Source organism: Rousettus aegyptiacus, unplaced genomic scaffold, assembly GCF_014176215.1.
Source record: "Rousettus aegyptiacus isolate mRouAeg1 unplaced genomic scaffold, mRouAeg1.p scaffold_m13_p_12, whole genome shotgun sequence".
Classification (NCBI taxonomy): domain Eukaryota; kingdom Metazoa; phylum Chordata; class Mammalia; order Chiroptera; family Pteropodidae; genus Rousettus; species Rousettus aegyptiacus.
Window position 1 is genome coordinate 10,626,261 of NW_023416287.1, and position 20,586 is coordinate 10,646,846.

The window sequence follows — 20,586 nt, forward strand, 5'->3', positions numbered from 1 at the left end:
GCGCACCCGAGGTCACTCGTGCAGCTGCTTGCAGCTGGGAGCGTGGCGGGGGGCTGGACTGTGTCTGGGATGTACAGATGCCTGTCTTCGTCCAGGTTCTCTCCCGGGGCGTCTCATCGTACTGCAGGCTAGCCCCATGTGCAACATAGCACCGTGGCTGGTTCCCAAGAGGGGGCGTTCTAAGAAGGGCAAGCCCCCAAACGCAAGTGCTTACGAAGGCGCTGCTTGTATCAGTCACACCAGCTGATGTCCTGTTGGTCAAAGCAAGTCACATGGTAAAGGCCAGAGACAATGTGGGAGGGGGCTACACAAGGGCATGAGTCCCAGGAGGTGGGGTTCATTGGGGGCCACCAGTGTAGATGTCCATCATATTAAGAAAGGAGGGAGAATGAATATAGGATTGGTGATTAGCATCTTTGCCGCAGTGGGTTAGACCACAGCAGTGTTTTACAAACTGCACGTCTTCAAATGAATTTAGTAGTGTGTGGCCGGCATTAAAAAGAAGTAGAATGTAAAGTACCAGCAGTGCATGTACATGCGTGCTCATAAATACATACGTTTTAAACACACGCCTGTATTAACATACACGTGGAACACAATGAAAAATGTGTTTTGTATTCGAGTCACAGTAAAAATAGCCGGAAACATTGGGCTCGAGCCCAGTTTCTGGACCCCGGTGTTCTGATTCTGTGGCAGAGTCTGGCGGTGAATGTCCCGCTGACCCCCTCCCGTGCGAGGAGCTGTGCGATGGGGATGCAGCCTGTCCCCAGGGGCATAAATGCTGCAGCACGGGCTGTGGCCACGCCTGCCGCGGAGTCGTTACTGGAGGTATGTGGGCTTTTTCTTTCGGAGAAGAAATCCTTGGGTGGTCCCTGGGTTCCGGAGTCAGTTTGGGAGCAAGCCATCAGTGGCCTTCTGGTCTTTCCCCTCCTGGGAGGAGTCAGAGTTCCCATCCTTCCTGTCCTCCTGGCCCTGCCCCAACCCAAAGCAACCCCTCCTCCCAGGGCCAAGGGGCTTTCTTCGGCATTAAAGAACTAGGGAAAGGCAGGTTGGGGTAGTGGGAAGAACCCCTAGGCTGGACGACAGGCCGCGTGGCTTCGGTCGCGGTTTCGCTGCTCATGTGCAGTGTGACATGGGGTGAGCAAACCCCTCTTTTTGAGCCAGTTTCTTCATCTATACAATGTCGACTTTGCCCAGGATCATGATTTTCTGCCCTAATTCTTAACACACAGCTTCCCTGTCTCTGAAAGGAAATCTGAGTTGGAAGCAATGTCTGTGCATTCCCGATCTGATTTATGTTTTTTTTTCAATATATTTATTAAAACAAATATATATTTTTGAGTGCCCCTTTGGTGCCAGGCCCTGTGGAGCTCCATTTCATAACCACTGGCCCACATGTTGTCTTTAGATAACATTCAGGTTCCCTGGCAATGGTCAAGGCTCTGGGGACAGTCTTGTCCTTATGTAGCATATAGCCTTTCAAGGAAGGTCGACAAAATTAAATAAGGCATTTTAATAAAGTCTGATGGGGGAGTGCCGTGCGGGGCCCCACGCCTTGCCTAGAGAAGGCTCCCAGAGGAAGCAACACTGGTGGTGGTCTGGGAGCCTTGTCCCTTCTGCACCCCTCTTGGGGCCCTGCCAGTTCTCAGATCCTCCAGCTTCGAGGTCTCCCAGCCAGATATTTGGTTCGGATCCAGTTAGATCAGGGTCAGATCTGCCTGGAGCCCCCATGTCCAGGTTCCAGATGGGAACGCAGAGTGGGCGGAGCTGTCATCCTGTCTCTTCACGTGTGCCTGCGTCATGCAGGGCGCGGCGGCGACTGTCCGAACGTCCTGGTGGGCCTGTGCATCGTCAGCTGCATGATGGATGAGAACTGTCAGGCCGGGGAAAAGTGCTGCAAGTCGGGCTGCGGCCGCTTCTGCGTCCCGCCCGTTCGGCCACCCCACCTGGCCACGAGCCCCAACTGGACCAGCGGGTCTGATTCTGAACGAGGTGAGTACAGTCCTGCGTCACCAACCCTGGCCTTACCCGCTGCGTGCGAAGCACTGGGGAGGGGCCTTCAGACGGTCAAGGCAAAGGTTTTGCCCTGTGGAGTCTAACCAGAGAGAAAGATCACATGTCACAGATCATATATCACTGAACCCTTGCATAGACGGCCTGGGCTTCTAGGCTTTCAGGAAGGGTATGGCTCCTTGGGAAGGTCTTTCTGCTAGAAGCTGGAGGTGATCTGGGTCCCAAAGGCAAGGCAGGATGTGACAAAGTGAGGACAGTCCAGGGAATATGCTGGACAGGCGGTCTGGTGATTGTCAGCAAAGGCACAGAGGGTGGAAGGTATGTGGTATGTTTGGGGGGCTGGTGGGGGTGGGGTGAGAATGGGTAAAGGAACAGACAAGCTGTCCTATAATGAGATATGAAGTTGACATCTGCATGTTTGGCCGGGGCTGTCCAGGAAGCAGAGAGATGCCTAAAGCCTCCAGGAGCAGCGTATGCCACACTCCTCGAGGGTGGAGGAGACACATGTTGGGGAGCTGGAGCCAGGAGGGCAAAGTCGTGGCTTGACGTTTCTTCTTCTTGCAGAGACCCCAGTGCCCTAGCTGTCCTGATTTGTCCTGAGGTGCTTTGGTGACTCCAAGTGGCTTGTCTTGGCAGCCAGGAGAGGATCATGTCCTGGGGCTTATGACACTCCCAGGGAGCGTTGTGCCCTGCTCTGCTTCTGTTCCTGTTACTGCCCTGGGCATCGGAAACGGGGTCGGGCAGTGGGTGTGTGGTGCTTCCTGTCCCCAATAAAGGCTGGTGCTCATCCTCTTGCCTGTGCTGTTTGGGGGCTCAGATGCGGGAAGAAAGCTAAGGGTCTGAGCATTTGGGTTTATTTAGGAAGAATAATGATCCATTCTTTCGGAAAACACTGAAAATGGGTGCTGGTCGGGTGTGGCAAGAGGAGAGATGAGGGGAATCTAAACCTAGGGTGACTTGCCATAGATGTCACTGTCAAGCCTTGGGAGTGGGACAGTCAGGCCTTTTCGGGGGCCTGCTGACCTTCCTCTTATCAGAGAATGTGGGTTGGGGATGAGGCTGGGATGAGTGGCTAGTTTATTGTAGTCACTTGGATGTCCCCACCTTAGACCTCCTTCTTTGGGGGCCAGCCCTTGGCTCTAAGACAGGCAGTTAGTTCATTTTCTTCTAGTAGGCAGGGGATGTCTTGGAACCATGCCATTAAAATATAATTTTAAAAAATTTTATTTTTTAGGTATAAACATGGATCATATATCCTGGAGATCCTTTATATTGTCACATACATTCTTTTTCTAGAACTCCATGACAATAACCAATTTAGTGAGTCACCCTTTGTTGGACATCAATATCCTTGTACATAAATCTTGGCCTACTTTTGCAAGTGAATCTAGGTAAATTCTTAGTAGAATTCTAGTTTCTTCAATAGAGCCCGGCAAAAAAAAATAGGCCCTCGATAAATATTCATTGAATGAATGAAAGAATGAAAGTAATAGAAAACTGAACTCAAAGTGGCTTAGTCAATAAAGGCATTTAATTTTCTCACACTGGAGTCTGGAGGGAAGCAGTTCAACCACAGCACTCATGACCAGACTCATTCCTTCCTTTTCCTCCATCCTCAGTGTGTTGGCTTCTGTCCTTGTGCTGGTCACCTCAAGGGAAATGCTATACACACAGCGGGAAGGTGTGCATAGAGGACACCAGCAAAGACGACTACCTCGAATGGTACTCGAAAAATCATCTTAAATGGTGCTCTCTTTTTAACGACAGAGTTTATTTTCCCAGAAGCTGCCTCCTCCCCAGACGTCCCCTCTCATTTCATTGGCATGAACTGTCGCTGCAAAGGAAAGCAAATATCTGTAAACTTGGGAAAACGTGACCGTCTTAGATTAATCAGGCTTCATCCCTGAGGCTGAGGGAGGGGCCTACCAGGATGTAAAAATGAAGGTTCTGTTAGCAGAAAAGGAGAGTCTGCTTTGAGGGTAGGTAGGTAATGAACTATATGTGCCACACTGGATCAAAAGGCACGCAGTTAAAATTTGGACAGAAATTGCTAAGTAGGCAGGGCTTTTATAACAAAAAAGTATCAGCGCTCACCTTAGATACTGCAAAAATGCTTTTATAATTTTCAACTTTAAGGGAAAAAGGTGAGTTAGAACTAAAAAATTTCCCATCACCGATGTTTTCATGCTCTCTTTTCTAACTTTTCACACTGGGACATGAAATTCCGGTTTCAACTGGGTTCAGAACTCAAAGAAATGTCTTTGAGTAGAGTCAGTGTCACGTGATCTGGAAGAGAGGCTGGCCTGAGCCTCCTGGTGGCCATCCCAGGGACACCTAGAGCTCCAGGTTCAAGTCGTGGGGAACTGGGGAGGACTGGCATCAGTGTGATAGGCTGCTGAACCTTTCGGCAGATCCCCTTGCCATTGTTTTGATTGTCATTTTATTGTTTATTAAATCAAAACGATACATGCACATAGCTAAAAAAAAAATCAGCACAGAAGAGCTTTCAATGAAAAACAACTGTCTGGGAATCTTAAAATGCTGTAGGATGATTTTCTTCTGTGCTAGGGAGTGAGCCCCAGGAAGCTCTGCCTGAGTACTGGGAGAGGGGTCCTTTCTAGATCTTTCTTTCTCATTTGGGGCAGCTCAACCATGTCCACATGGCAGCCACTGAGCTGCCTATAGGTAGCAATAACATGAGGGGGAGAGGGAGGGAGAGAAGAGGGAAGACAGCAAACGAGCAGGAGCTGAAGGGCTGAATTTGAACTTGGGATTGTGTTAGAGGCAGAAGTCAAGGGTTGAGATGGAGTGAAGGTGTCCAGCGAGGGCTCAAGGCCTATTTGGAGTGGTGGTGGTGGTGGGGCTCGGGTGCTCCTCCTCCCCTCCCTTGGGCTCAGACCTGTTTTGGAGGCGCTTGTGTGGGATCATCAATGGGCCAAGAGTTTTGAGTGAATTCTTTGCTGGATGCTTTTATTTTCAAAGCCACCAGAGGGCAGCAGAGGTCTAAGTCAGAGACCATTTCCTGGCAAGAGAAACCAAAAATCCATGCTCTAGATAGAAGCTTAGTTACAGGCTGACTATTGAGTTCCTTCCAGCTTTTTCAAGCCACTTTGAGAAAAAGTTATATAGCTGGGTCTATACATTATACGTTATACACCCCCTTTTCATATGATATGGAATGCTTCTGCGGTTTTGGTAACATTTATGATGGACATTGTCCATCACGTTATGTTTCTTGTACAAAGTCACAGAGCAAACAAATTCTTTGTGGAGCTGAAGGTGAGGAAAAAGTTTCCTTCTCATGCTGTAATAGGCTTTTGTCTTTCAATAATATGTCACAGATGTAACTTTTAATTATTAAAATATTCTGTTTTATTAAATATTTATTATTATTTTTTTTATGTGTAACTAGGCTCCAGAACTCTGTAGATGTTGCTGGCCCGGTTTCCCATGACCTTTGCCAGATGGTTTCAAGTTCATTTGAACATTTTTTCAATATTTATTCACTAGGGTAAAGTTCCAGAATGAAATTGCTGGGCTAAATGATGTGTATATTTAAAATTTTGATAATTATAGACAAATTGTTCTCCGAAAGATTTTTAAAAAATCAATATATGTAGTGCCAGGTGAGTATTAAACTAATTGGGGGAATCACTGCATTAATTATATAAATATCTAACCACTATACCTGAACCTAATATAAATAATGTTGAATGTCAACTGTAATTAAAAAGAATTAAGAAAAAAATCAATATATACTTTCAGTAGTCTATGAGAATTTTTGTTTCCCTACTTTCTTTATTTTTCCTGTTATCTTTGTGACTTCCTAGCAATTAACACAGTGCCTTACATGCACTGTGTTAATTGAATTTCCATTGGTTTTTGAATCTTCTTCCCCTCTAGTGTGAGCCCGAGAAATCTCATCAGACAAGTATGTAGTTTACATGCTCTTGTTCTTTCTTTTTTAAAAAATATTTAAATTTTTTTTTTCAATTACAGTTGACATACAATATCATATTAGTTTTAGGTGTACAACATAGTGATTAGACATTTATATAGCTTAACAAAGTGATACCCTGATGAGTCTTGTTCTTTGATTCAGCAGTTCTCGATGGAGCAGTCACTGATCGGCCTGGACATTGGAGATAGAGAGACAAATTAGATATACTTCCCTCCTTTACTTTCCCCTTCTTACCTACGCTTAGGATTTTGTACTCTTGTTGGTTGACACTTTTCCTTCACACTCCATGTATTTAAAATAACCACTCCCTTTTTGGATATTTCCCTTTGCAGTGCTCTTCGGGTATATTTTTCCCAACACTCAAATGAGGTTGTTCAGGCAGGAATTAATATCTCCAGGTAGCTGATGGTTACACGGAAGCTCACTGAGCAAAGAACCCATCTGAATTTCCCATGCAACCACACCTAGTCTCGGTGGCTTCTGGACAGGGCCTAAGAACCAGGAACTGGGCCTGGTGTTGATAATGCCATTATTATGCAAGGACCTGCCACATGGGTCATTCCCAAAAGGGAGAAGATCTCTACCTTGGTGTCCGAACCCCAGTGAGAGGCAAGTGGCTGGCAAGGAGGACCTTCCTCCCACCCCAACCAATCTTCCTCCAGGAGAGAAGTGTGGGGTGTGGCCTCTGTGGTCTTGGACGGTATTGTCCTGGGGTGGAGGAAGGGTCCTGTGGGGCCATGCGGCCCGCAGTGCCCAGTCCATATCTCACTAGAAGGAAGACTGGATATCCCCCTGTAGTGTCTGTGGGCTCTGTGGGCCTGTGTCTTCCATTGCCACAGTGGCTGGGAGTGCCGAGCGACCCAGGGACGCTGCTGTGGCCATTTTTATCATTGACAATTTCTATTTTCGTGTGTAATGTTTCCTTTCTTCCCTCCAGCTGCTTGCAAGATTCTTTTAAAAGTCTTTTATTTTCAGCAATTCGAATATGATATACCTACTAATTTTCTTAGTAATTATACAACTTGGGTTCACCAAATTTCCTGGATGTGCGGTTTGCTGTTTTTGATCGAATTTGTCAAAACAAAACAAAACAAAACAAAACATGCTGGCCACTCTATTTTCAGATGTGATCTTCGCCCTATCCTCTTTCCCCTGTCCTTCTACATGCACTTGACCTGTACGGTGCTGTCTGCAGGTCAGTGAGAACTCGCGCCTTTTCAAGACGTGTTTTTTTCTCTTCATGCTTCACTTTGGATGATTTCTATTGAGCTATATTCAATTTCATTAATTATTTTTTCTGCTGTCTCAAATTTGCTGTTATTTTCACTCAATAAATTCCGGGTATTATATTTTCAGTCCTAGAATTTCCCTTTGTTTCCTTTTTTACATTTCCTAATGTTTCCTGAAATCCCTCAATTCTTCATCTATTATAGCCATCTTTTTCTGTAGCCTTTAAAATGTACTTATCATAATTACTTAAAAGTTTGATTTGCTCATCATAGAGATAACTTGGTGTGTCTATATCTACTGATATAGCTAATAATTGGTCACATATTCATGTTCTTCAAATATGATTTTTGATTAGATCATGTACATTGCAAATGATGCAATATAGCGACTTTGGATTGGATCGTGTCTTCTTCCTCAGAAGCATGTTGTCTTTTCTTCTTAGCAAGCAGTTGAATTATTGCTGGATCACCTTAAATTTGTGAAGATTTGGTTTTATGCTTTGTTTGGGCAGACCTATTTAAATAATCCATTAGTTTAGTCTTGAAAAATTGCCTTTACTCCCAAGTCATGGTCCTTACAGGCTTTCGATTTAAAGCTGAGGTGTTTATCAAGTTCCTCTAACATGTTGTGCTTCAGACTTGAAATGTCATCTCTGATGGGCAGCAGCTAAAATCTCTGCCCAGTTTTCCAGCCTCGCTGTATCACTACCTTGAACCCTTGGACTCTCACTTGGACAAGAGATTGAGGAGTCCATCAAGGATTGGAGAGGAGTTTATAAAAAGGTTTCGGAGACTTCCCCTTCGTGGTTCCCTCCTCCCCGGATTTTTCCCTCACTATGTTGTTGCTTTGGCAGACCACCTTGAATATCATCCCCTGACTGCGCAGGACCTGAGACTGTGGCTTTCTGCTTGACATGTATCTGCCATATGCATGTTGGATTTAACAGAGTCTTCAGGGCGAAAGCCATGTAAAACTGGTGTGGTTCTTGTCTTAAACCCTATCCACTTTCTGCTTAATTTTGGTCATTCTCTGGTACCTCAAAATAGTTGTTTTTTACATTTTGTCAAGATATAATTCTTATTGTAGAATAGTAAGTTCAGTGTCAGCTACTCTGTTATTCTCAGAACCAGAATCCCTTAAAGATCTCTTGAAAACAGTCTCCTTTTCAAAAACTTCTATTCTTACCCAATCCAAACTACTTTCTTTGACATATAATGTCCTACATAACCTGGAGCTTGCTAACCTTTCTATTCTCACTGTGCCCTGTGGGGGCACGTTTAATTCTTTGAATATGTTATGATCGATCTTGCCTCAAGGTTTGTTCCCTCTGATGGGAATACTTGTTCCCCCTGTGCCTAATTTTGCTTCACATGTCGGCTCAAATATCAAAGTATTTGCTGATTCTATGGATAGATTAAGTTTCCCTTCTCCACCTGCTGATAACACTCTATGCCTTTCTTGTAGAACATGTATCACGGTTTGTCATCAGACATTTGAGTGATTATTAGATTCTCTGTCTCCTCTCCAGACAGGGCACAGTCCTCTTTGCTCATTACCTTATCCCATGCCTCATATGGTATCCGGCTTAGAGAATGTGCTCAATGAATGTGTCTAATGAATGAAGAAGTAGGAGAGATTGCGTCACTCATGGAAGAAAGTTCTCATCTGAGAGTCAAGCTACTAAGACAGGAATGAAAGTATGAGATACTATCAGACATAGGTCAAGTCATCTCACACTTCAGACTTTCAGTTCCAGAATGTATAATAGATCGGAACTGGATTAGATGGTCTTTTAGGTCACTTTCTCATCTCAAAATCCATGATACTCATAAAAAGATCAGTGAAGTTGAGACAAAAGCACATGATGGAAAACAGTAATACTATGGGACAGACATGGGGGACTTGGATATTGGGTGGAATTAAGACATTAATCACAGACACTACATGTTCTGGGTCAAGGGCCTGAAAAATATACACGATGTTTGAGGATAATTACTTTGGCAACAGCGGGTATTGTTAAAGAGGTTTGGAAGTGAACAGATCATGAATGGATCTGATGAGGAGACTCTGGCAGGATGAGACTGGTGTCAGGCTGCTGGACATGGAAATGACAAGGAGGGGGTGACCCATCAGATCCAGAGGAGGCCAGACTCAGGAAGGATTGGAGCTGTTGTTACCCTATGGGAGCTAGAAGGGGAGGCTTGCATGGGGAAGAGGTCAGAGTCTTGTGGCCATGATAGGGTTTCTGCTTCTTTGCCTCTTCTCTCTGCTCTGTACCCGGATATGAAGGCAAAACACGCCGAGTGTCTCTTGGACGATGACCAAATTTGTGCCACATTCCAAGCTCTGCTCCACTGAATCCTTTCTCTTCGGAGCTCTTGGAACCAGAAATTAAATAGTTTGGAAACTGCTTCTTATTTCTCTGTCATATGTAATGGAATTTTCCCCTTTCATTTTCTATAGTGATCAGATATGACTTGGGAAAGAGACCGGGGTCAGGACCATAATCTTTTCCTTCTGTCTCTGGTGTGTATCCTAAGACCTTGTTTTATCTTTTCATCTTTGTCCCCCTTTATTTATCAGTGATCATCCCCTTAAGATATCTCACTCGAATCTAACATGAAACCCATTTGGGTTTCTCGTAAATTTATTTATACCCTGAGTTACTTCTCTCATACAGAAGCTTTTTGTAGAAGGGTTTGCAGCCCTGTGGGAAGGCCTGAAATGTCATCTGGCTCTGTGCTTTTTCACTGATCACTGTGGGTTCTTGTGAATATTGTCCTTCAGCGCCACAGATAGCACACATGTACCTTTATCTTAGAGGCAAATTTAGGACTGAGTGAGAAGAAATCTGAAAACTTGAGGCTGAATGGACTTTCGGTAGTCATAGTCTCTAATTCTTTGTCTCCAGAGAGTATCCTTTGGAATCCTAGAATATGATTCTGAAAGACTTTTCAAGGAAGTTATACTTGAGATTTCTCTATATACACTGTGTTGCACAATAGTCGGAGGTAGGAAAATCTTTAGGATCTGTGAATGGATACCAGGTAGGTTATATCTATGATGTCAGGCCTGGAACAAAGTTTTATATGGACTCAGGATGGTCTGGGATACTAAACTTTGTCTCAATACCCCAAAGTCACCTTCTTGTTTTATTTGGCTTTTTTTTGTGTGTGTGTGTGCGTGTATAGGAGTAATTCCTGGGTAAGGGGCTAGGATGAAATCTCTAACCTATGCTTTCTACTAGTTTCCCAAAATTTTTCCAAGACTAAGCCTATGGTCCAGAAGCCACTGCTGGGACTGAGCTAGAATGCCCACTGTGGCTCTACCCTGGGCTACAGTTCCTCCTATTGTTTACAGCCCTTAGAATACTGGCCTAGGGTGCTCATAGAACTGGACTCATCTTTGAGGCTCAGTCCTAGGTAAGAATATGCATAGCAGTCAGGGCAAAGGGCAATGAGTCTTGAACCACACTCTGACTACAGAGGTACAGCTTGGTTCAAAACTCTTAGCTCCCAACTGGAAAGTCACAATTTCTATATTGCTGGTCCCTGGAGTGCCAGAGACATTTCTCTAGAATAGTAATGTTGTCAGGGTTTGAATGCTCATTGATTTGAAGCCTATGAAATAATTTAATGATGATTATTTTAGTGCCACTTACGTGGAAATCCAATGGGGTCATTGACAAAATACAGAAACAAATGAGATTTTGGTAGGTCAAGCCCAGGAGATATGAACAATGCCTTTATGTGGACTGGCTCATTACATGTGTAGGTTGGTGCCTTCAGAGAGGTCATTTGTAGTTTATGTTGAAAGAATCTAGGGTGGGAGAGATGAATGTATTAAGGCTGACATACAGGGATTTTTCAGTTAAAATTTTATATATGTAATTAGCATGAAAGGCAAATCTGGGCAAAGAAATTAGCAAGAATTCTATATTCAAAGTCAATAGTATGGTAACGGCTGTGCGTAGAGCCAGATGAGCGATAGAGTAATCAGGGGGATCATTTCATAAACCAATGTACTCTATACTTGAAACTAATAAAAAAAACTTCCAGAAATAGTCCAATTTATTTATTCAGAATAATTTTGGTACAATTTTTCATAAAGAATATTCCTTCTTCATTTTTTCCTCCTTCTGTCATATTAAGCTCCTGGTTTTTCAACGAATCTGTCCCTGTTAATAAATAAATAAATTTAGTAATTGCTATGGTCATTGATAGACTCAGTGGGACCTTTACATCACAGCAGAATTTCACAGATGTTTTTAATACGAATATCCCTTCTGATCTATACATATATCCACAAGACATTACTGAGCAATATAGTGCTAGACTCTATAGATACGCAAATTAATAAAGCAATGTCTTTGTTCTTGAGCATAAGGCTGTGGTTAAGCCATTCGCTGCACATACTGAATTGCGAAGCTTGTCTTTCCTTGTTCTCCTGACAGTCTCACAGCTTCTCCTTTAACTATGCAACAATAAAGTATTGGATGGGATCTCAAAGACCTGCGGCCACCACAGTAGTACTGAAATACTGGGTAGAGACCTAGCAGGTCTGGATCCATGTCCCTCTTCTGAGTGAACTTGGCAAGTAATGGCCAAGTTCTCTTGGCTTTAGTTTTCACCATTTCAAAAGAGTTTTGTTGGACTAAATGACCTGAGACATTGAAATTTGTGCCTCTGACTGATTGTCCCTACCTCAAATATGATTTCTTATCTCCTTGCTCAATCTCCCATGGCCTCTCACTTGCTTTTTTCCTTAAAAACACCATGATATTTGGTGTCATTGGAGGTGGGGTAAAGAGCTGAGATACTTACTTTTCAGGAAGACAAAAATATTCACAGATATATTTATGTTTAAAGTTGTTTCTGTTGCCTTTGCAGCCAGAGAAGATGAAGGGCTCACACGTAAACGTCAGGGTGTTGTAGTAGTATCTGGTCAGGATTAACTTGCAGGCGCCGAACAGGGGAGGGTAGTTGCAGATCTCTGCACATGAGAATTCCACAGCCAGGTTCTCTTCTGTACCACCAAGCGGGGGTTCTTTCTCTCATGAACTCAGACTTCTAACGCTCATCAATCTGTGTAAACCCACCTGCCACTTTATCCCTGGGAGAATTCCTTGAGCTTAAGTTTCACTGTCAGTGTGATATGGGGCCATGATTCTAGACTATCGCCTGGGTCAGTGACTTAGATAAACAGTTAAGGACGATAAGGTAGCTCTCCTACCTTAGGTATAAAAGCGAAAAAGACCCGAGGATTCCTCCATCCATCACAGTATTATTCCTTCTTTATATTAAGTATATCCCATTTCCTGACTCTCCACGTGCTTTCCCATGTCACTGGAAGTGACCATCTCATCTGGTCACAGCTCTTGCTTTCACCTCCACCTCTGCAAGCCCACAGCTAAATGGGGCTTTGACCCTTTACACCTATTCCTGAAGGATAGGCTTAAATTGCCTCCTCTGGCAGAAGATTTTCCTTTCCTCCACCAGAGTCTGTGTCCTCTCCCAACCAGCCCTGCCACCCCTTTTGGGTACCAATTCAGACTCACCTGGTCTTACTGAGACCATGAGATAGGTGGTTAGAGCAGGAACAATGGTGCCCACATTGGAGAAAAAGAAGTAGTTAATGTCAGTTTTCTTGAAGTCCAACTCAGCTCTTATCCATAATTGGGAATTTGCACCATTTACCCTAAATATTTCATACATGTCTTAAATATATGAATGATGGCCTGATTCTTTGTATCCACAGAATGTAACACAGTGGTTCTGTGCACATGTGGAATTGAATGGCATTGAAACTCATCTAACACACACGCACACACACACACACATGCACACATACACCAGTAAAGGAATTTTCTGGACACTCCTAACATCAATCCAAGTTTCAAAATTTTCTAACTCCTCTTACACTGATATATATTTCCCCAAAATGAAAAAACTCAAGTCAATTTTACTTTCTGTCTTCCTCTTTTTCCAATCTATAGACAGAACTTGACATAACTCCTGGAATCAGGTGCAGAAGAAGACAGAAGGAGGACTCAGTTCCTTCTTATTTACAACAAAATCACCCAGCCCGCCTAGACCTCCTTCTCCCCCACAGTGCCCTCCCGGGTTGACCTTCCTCTTGTGCCTTACCTCCAAGATGTCCGCTTTCACATAATTGAGCTCTGATCTTTGGAGAGAATATGACTTCAGAAAGCGTATGGAGGGACATGCATAAAATGAGGAGCAACGGAAAAGAATAGACCAACATTGACTTCATGGTGTTGCAGACAGCAATTAGGAGAGTCCTGGACTAGGCTAAAATATCTTGGGGGTGGAGTTCCTTCTCTTGGAAGGACTTGAACCCATGTCTCTGATTTCATCTCCCCAGGGCCCAAGCCTGGGCAGGATTCTGGTGCATCCAGAATCAGCCCAGTGAGCAGGACAGAATGTGCTTGGGTACGCAACCACATAGCTTTCAAGGTCACAGTTCATCAGAGCTCTGTAGTCTAACCCAACCACCCCCTTCTCTCTCTCATATCTAGGGATCACGACTATCTATGGCTCAGGACAGCAGCATCTCTATAACGAAAGCTGTAAATAACTTACCATCAGAGCTTTAACATACAAATGTAAAGATTTGAAAGTGAATTAATGTAGCCTTGGACCTAAGAAACTGGAACAAAACCAGCAAAATCAATATAAAGAAAGCAGAAAGAAGATACCAATGAAGATGGTATTTGAAATTAATGAATTAGGGAAGCATTAACATTGCTAAATAAAGTTAAAAGTTTGTACTTTAAAAACACCATTAAAATAGACAAAACTTTGGCAAGAATGGCCATGTAAAACAGAGAAGAGATAAACATCTTCAACAGTAGGACTAGGAAAAAGATAGAACTCAAACACGGAGGAGATGAAAAGTTTACTAGGAAATAGTTGTAAAAATAGATTAAAAAAATTAAAAACCTCCATAAAACAAAATTACTTGAACTATCTCAATATACAGAGGAGTGCCTGGGTTCATTAATAAACCTGCATGAAATTTAAACAAATGCTGATTTTACTGGCAAGATGATTTTACTGGTAAGTTCTTTAGAACATTCATTGACAATTTTCTTTGTTTTTTGAACTGTTCTAGAAAAAATATTTAAGTCACAAAACCTCCAAAAGGTTTCTATCCTTATCACTTTATTGAATCAGAGAAAGTAAAGAAAGTCACTTCTCTTAGTCCTTTTATCCAATCTCCAAATTTTTCCCCATATGCTTAGAGACCTCTCTCTAGATATCAATATTCTTTGCTCCTCTAAGTGCTGGAATCACCCTTTTGATGGTTCACTATGTTTTAACCATCTACTACCCATGTCTTCCAAGAGGGAAACAAATTAGTATATTTTATGTAGGAAATAGAGGGTCAATTAATTCATTAAGTGGGTTTCATTAAGATAGCTTTTATCTTAGTTTTAAAATAACAGTCGTAATTGAAATCCTGCTATGCAGATGGATCTTGGAGTTGCTTTTATCCCTTCACATAATATTGCTGAGCTTTTAAAATAGCCACATGAATTCTATCAATGTATCATCATTTATTCAACTTTTTTTGTATTAATGGTCAGATTGTTTTTGACAAATAATTACAAATAATGCTGTGGTGAATATTGTTGTACGTGGATATTTATGTACCATTATTTCTATGGAACAAATTTTTAGACGTGGGCTTCTAGGCCAAAAGTAAGCTATACAAAATTTAGCAGATATTATCCAATTCACCACAGCCTTGCCAACTCTTCCTTTTTGTAAATCTAATGAGTGAAAAATAGCAGGCCATTTTTTAATTCACCTTTCCCTGATGGCTAGTGGGGATGAGAAAATTTTAGCATAGTTATTGACATTTTAAAATTGCGAATTACCTCTTTTTACACTTTGTTTATTTTTATCTTGAGATATCTTTTTTTTTCTTAATGATTTACAAGATACTTTATAAATTATGAGTCTTAAGAGTTACATTTGCTGCATACGTTTTCTCCTAGGGTATTATTTGCCCTTTCAGACTGTTGTAGTTTCTTGAGTATTTTTTATATTTATATAATTATATATATGTATTTATATAATTATATCTGTCATTCCTAAACACGTAAACAACAAATTTAGGGGCTTCTGAGTTTTCTTTCTTAGAAAAGTTCCCCATCACCCCAAATTTAGAAAAGTGTTTTCTTATATTTTATTCTGTTAATCATTTTATTTTTTTACATTTACAACCTTAATATATTCGAAATTTATTTTCGTATATGGTGTGGAGTAGGGATCTAATTTGACCATCATGTCAAATGAATAGCATCATTTATTGAAGAATGTATCAAATTTCCTTTGATTTGAAATTCTAACTTCATCCTATTCTTTTTAAAATAAATTAATTTATTTAAATTAGTTTCAGGTATACGGTTCATTGGTTAGACATCTATATTGTTTATAAAACGATTCCCCCACATCCTATTCTTAATTATACTTAAATCTATTTCCGGACTTTTAATTTAATTTATCTATGCATATTTCTGTTCCTGATGTTTACTCCTCATTGTTGGGTCAGGCGGAAAGGAGCCTAGAGCTACTTTGCTCCATGGCTCCAACAGAGTCAACATTTTTGTATAATCTGCTAACCCAATAAGGAGAAAAATAGGAGATAGCAGAACTGAATGGGAGAGGGCCTAGGGTCCAAGGACTTGAATAAATATCTCCCAGGATGCTTGACACCTTGGTGTTTTGCACGAAGCGCCTATTGTCCTGTGTAAATACAGCAGCTAATGTCCTGTACGTCACGTCTCTGTGGGGAAGTGGGGAAGAGGCGAGGTTTTTTATTTCAGTGGAAGGCAAAGAGCAGAAAACTTTGGATGAAAGAATTGAGAGGCAGAAAACAATGAATGCCATTAACTTTCCTTTATTTTTTTTGCTGTTGCATTTTCTGCTTCGTCTGGTAGAAAACTAATAACTGAAGGTGCCTGAGAAACGCTCGAGGCACCGTGTACTTAGAAGCATGCCTTTAACAGAAGAAGGGGTCTGTATGGAACCAGGCAATTTCATCGTAGGTCCATTTCACCCCCAGTTACACCTCTTTTTGCTGCCTCATCGCAGCTTCCTTAATCCACACTTATGGCCTCAGTGGAAATTCTCTCGGTGAAGCGAAAAAGAAGGGTTATATTTTTATCTAAAGCTAATGAGCCTGACCATAAAGGAGGACATAGTTAATAATTCACTGAAGAGGCTCTGATGTCCTGGAGCATGTATTATTATATACGTCATCCTAACTGGTAAAATTTCATGGAAGTTAGAAAGCACAAAAGCTTGAAAGATGGGAAGGCTAAAAACTACCCAGAAAGTTCCACCATGAGCTCATATTTCTTCTTGTCTAGAATGTTCACTTGGGTGACCCAATATATAAAGAAACCAGTTAAACAGAGTTTCTGGCCAAAGATGAGGCATATGGAACGTGTTTGGAGGGATGTTGTTAAAACCAGCTATAGCCTTATAAGGTGTAGCACAAATAGGCTACTTATTTTTCCTTGCTTGTGTTATACGTTAAGTGAAATTTCCTCTTTTCTCTTTTACCTACTGTTTTATGCAAGATATGTTGGTTGACCTAGAAACTCGCAATTTCATACACTGTTTGCAGAATTTCCTAGCAGCTTTCAGTTAGTGCTAAAAGAGAAGGAACTTTACCTGGGAGACCCTTACCCTGAAGCTAGTTGAGGTAGCGAATGGGACTTTTGATTGTCTCTTTTTGGGTTGTGGGTAAATGCTTTTGGCAATGCTAACCAGAAACCTTGAAAAAGTATGAATGGAAAGCAGTCCATGTAAGTTGAAGAGCCAAGGGGCGAATGTAAGTGAATATTTTTGGTTTTGTATGCTAAACATTTTATCCTCCAGCTGGTAATAACACACCAATTCCCCTCCCCCCCCCCCCCAGAACTTTCCCTCCATGTATTTAATTCCCAGTCATGGTGTTCTTCCTTTCCTATAAGTGTGAGCAGGAACAACTTGTGAGTGGGAGGATTGGGAACTGCAAGTATTTGGGTAGGAGTCAGGGAATCTGGGTGTTTGATGTTCAGGGATTTTGGTTCATATTGGACAAATCTTAATTCTGTTCTCTCATTGGTGCTAGAATATTTTCTTTTTGCTAAGAAAATAAATTTTTATTTTGTATTTGGACATTATAAATGAGAAAAGATTTAAAAAGTCCAGCTCGCATGCACAGACTATATCAATTCTATTACATATTATGACTCCACATGTCATATGATTAATAATGTAAATTCTGTGTGGCAACAAATCTAAGTAACCTCAACATAGATATGGGTGGGACATAATTTTTGAAAAATGTTGAACTTATATTTTAAAATTTCTGATAACCTCTAAGTGTGTTTGCATATCTGAGTTCTGCTATGTTAATTATGATTCTGTCCTCCATTGATAATGAAAATAACATACAATTACTTAGTTTTTCCATTGTGCTAGGTCATGCATTGTTAGAAGGAGCCAAGGGAGGCATAATTCCTTTTTTAAGTCTTTCATAATGAAATTGTATAAAGAACTTGAAACCCAGTTTAGTAGCCAATGGGTAGAGGCTAAGCGTCTGGTGTTGGCTGGAGTACATTCTCCACAACGTGGAAAAATGTCAGGGCCAGAGATCAGAATAAAAGGAATCAGAAGGTGCTGGTTCCTTGTTTCCAACAGGGTCAACATCTTTGCTTCTTCTCATCACTGGCTCCATCATCTCTATTAGGAAAGGGTTAAATGGGGGCAGGTTGAGTGGGAGAGGCCCGAGGCTATGATGGAGGAATAAATGTGTTCCAGAATGTTGCATGCCTTTGATCACTCCCCGTGTATTCAGAATAAAGGGTGCCCGATGATACGATTATTTAAATACTGGGTTCCCGAAGGTCCTGTGTGGTCATGTGCAAGTGTGGGAGTAAATGTTCTGAACCGAAGGTTTCCAAAGAGAGAAGATGAAATGTCCCATTCCAGTGTGTGAGGTCTAAGACATTGGGTGAAAGTGTGATGGAGTGGAAAACGGTGAAGGTCATTAATTCCCTGCTTTGTCTGGTAAAAGCCTATGAAAGAGAGATGCTCGAGAAAAACATGGAGCACCAAGTGAACCCATTAATAACCCATCAAAATAAGGAAGGAGTTCACATTAAACCAGGTATGAGATGGCCCCAAAGGCACAAGGAAATTTTATAAGCAGGCAAATTACGCTCTTAGCTCATTTTACCTTACATGCCATCTCTAGAGGCATCTTCTCTTGCTCAAAGCTTCTTCCTACACTTTCATCTCCTACTTCATGGAATATATTTTTGTCTCATATACTCATCTCTTTCCTTTCAACTGTAGGGCATTCTCTCCACCTGGATTGTTCATCATTCCTCTGCCTCGTCCATCAGATTTTGGCTCATTTGTAATTTCTTCTGTGAAACTTTCTGTGGTTTTTCTGATCTGGTCAAACACTCTTTTCCATGTTCTTATAACACTATGTACATGTCATTGTTAACACTCATAAAAATTGGTATTTTTATTTGTATACTGCTTCTTTAATTATATCTGATTATTTGATTAAGCCTCATTTACCAGAATAAAAGATTAGGATGATATCCCGAGCTAGAAGTCTTTGCAACTGAGGGTATATTTCCTTGTTTTCATTTGCTTCAGAACATGGAGGGTTTCCTTCTAGACATATTGATTGTTATGATTTAATCTCTGATAGGCTAGGTATGTCTTGGTTTTAGAGAACTGGCAGAGCAACACAGAAGGCTGAGATGACATGGTCACATCACTCATGGATTTAAAATTTAGTTGGGGAGAAAAAATTTACACTTCTCAACTAGAGATACACAATGCTAGGAAAACATCCTATTAAGATTGCTTAATAAATTCATCTTTGGTGCAATTCCTCTATTCCAAACACATAATGACAATAGATATAATATATTTTTTAAAACATTTAATTCTTTATCTTTAAAATTTTTTCTGTGGTAGCTTTTATGCACAGATCCTATGCTCAGATGAGCTGGTGTGCAGTTTGGGTGTTTTTTGTTGAGTGTTAGATGTTCAGCTTATTGTTGTTTCAAGGGGAGAGATCTGGGGATGTCTCTCACTCTGCCATATTTCTCCAAACTCCAGCAAATAATATATTTTTTTTTAGAGAGGATTGTAAATGTCTCTGAGAACCAAAATGGGAAAGAAATACAAATAAATAAATACAGAGCAGGGCTTGTGTCTCAGGCCTAAAGGCTGTGGCCATGAGTCTCTGTCTTGTTCATTTATAGTTTTCAGTTTTATATCCCATATATGAGTGAAATCATATGGTTCTCAACTTTTTGTCTGACTTATTTCACTTAGCATGGTAATATCGATATCCATCCATGTTGTTGCAAATGGCAGTATTTCATCTTTTCTTATGGCTGAGTAATACTCCATTGTATATATGTACCACATCTCCTTTAACCAATCATCTTGTATCAAAGAGGATTTTGGTTGTTTCCACGTCTTGGCCACCATGATTAATGCTTCAGTGAATACTGGGGTACATATGTGTTCAATTTTTTTTGGTAGATACCCAAAAGAGGAATTGCTGGGTCATATGGTAATTCTATTCTTAATTTTTTGAGGGACTGTCTTACTGTTTTCCATAGTGGCTGTATTAATTTATATTCCCACGAGAAGCGCATGAGAATTCCTTTTTCCTCACAGCCTCCCCAACACTTGTTATTACTTGTCTTGTTGGCGATAGCCATTTTAACAGGTGTGAGGTGGTATCTCGTTGTGGTTTTGATGTGTATTTCCCTATAACTAGTGAAGTTGATCACCTTTTCATATATCTGTTGGCCAAATATACGTCTTCTCGGGAGAAGTGGCTGTTCAGGTCCTCTGCCCATTTTTAAATTGAATTTCAATGTATGCTGATAGACCTCTATCAGAGAAAGATTGGGAGAAGGCAATTTTGCCTCTTCCCTCTGCAATGTCCCCTGAGCCCTGAGGGGACAGTCACAGAGAGGGGCTTGCACACCCATTAACAACTGCTTCTTTATTTGCTGTAGTCTTCTGGGTCTTGTGGATGCAGGCCTAATTGATTTTAATACCGCAGGTGGAAGTCTTAAAAGCTGGGGCACTAAATTTGGGTTCCTGACACTTTGCTCCTCAGGGAGAAGCTGAGAGTTGTATGAGAGCTGATTGTATGGCACTGTGTTGGGGGTTGGGACACCAGTTTCATTACTCACAAGGGGAAAATCCTCGAATTTCCATTTATGTGGACCAGTCAGATTAGCCTAATTCCTATAATTTCAGGGCCCATAGCATATCTCCTACAGTTGACTGGATTCAAGAATGATTTGTAATCCT

The 20,586-nt window shown here is 41.5% G+C and overlaps 1 protein-coding gene across 1 annotated transcript in view; it reads left to right on the forward strand.

The window, feature by feature from the left end:
• Positions 1-20,586, forward strand: part of WFDC3 (WAP four-disulfide core domain 3) — a 37,941-nt gene that overhangs the window by 9,641 nt on the left and 7,714 nt on the right. Inside the window, exons 5-6 of the mRNA XM_036229353.1 lie at positions 697-828; positions 1,807-1,992. Of these exons, the coding sequence (XP_036085246.1) occupies positions 697-828; positions 1,807-1,992 (318 nt within the window). The remainder of the gene's footprint in view (positions 1-696; positions 829-1,806; positions 1,993-20,586) is intronic.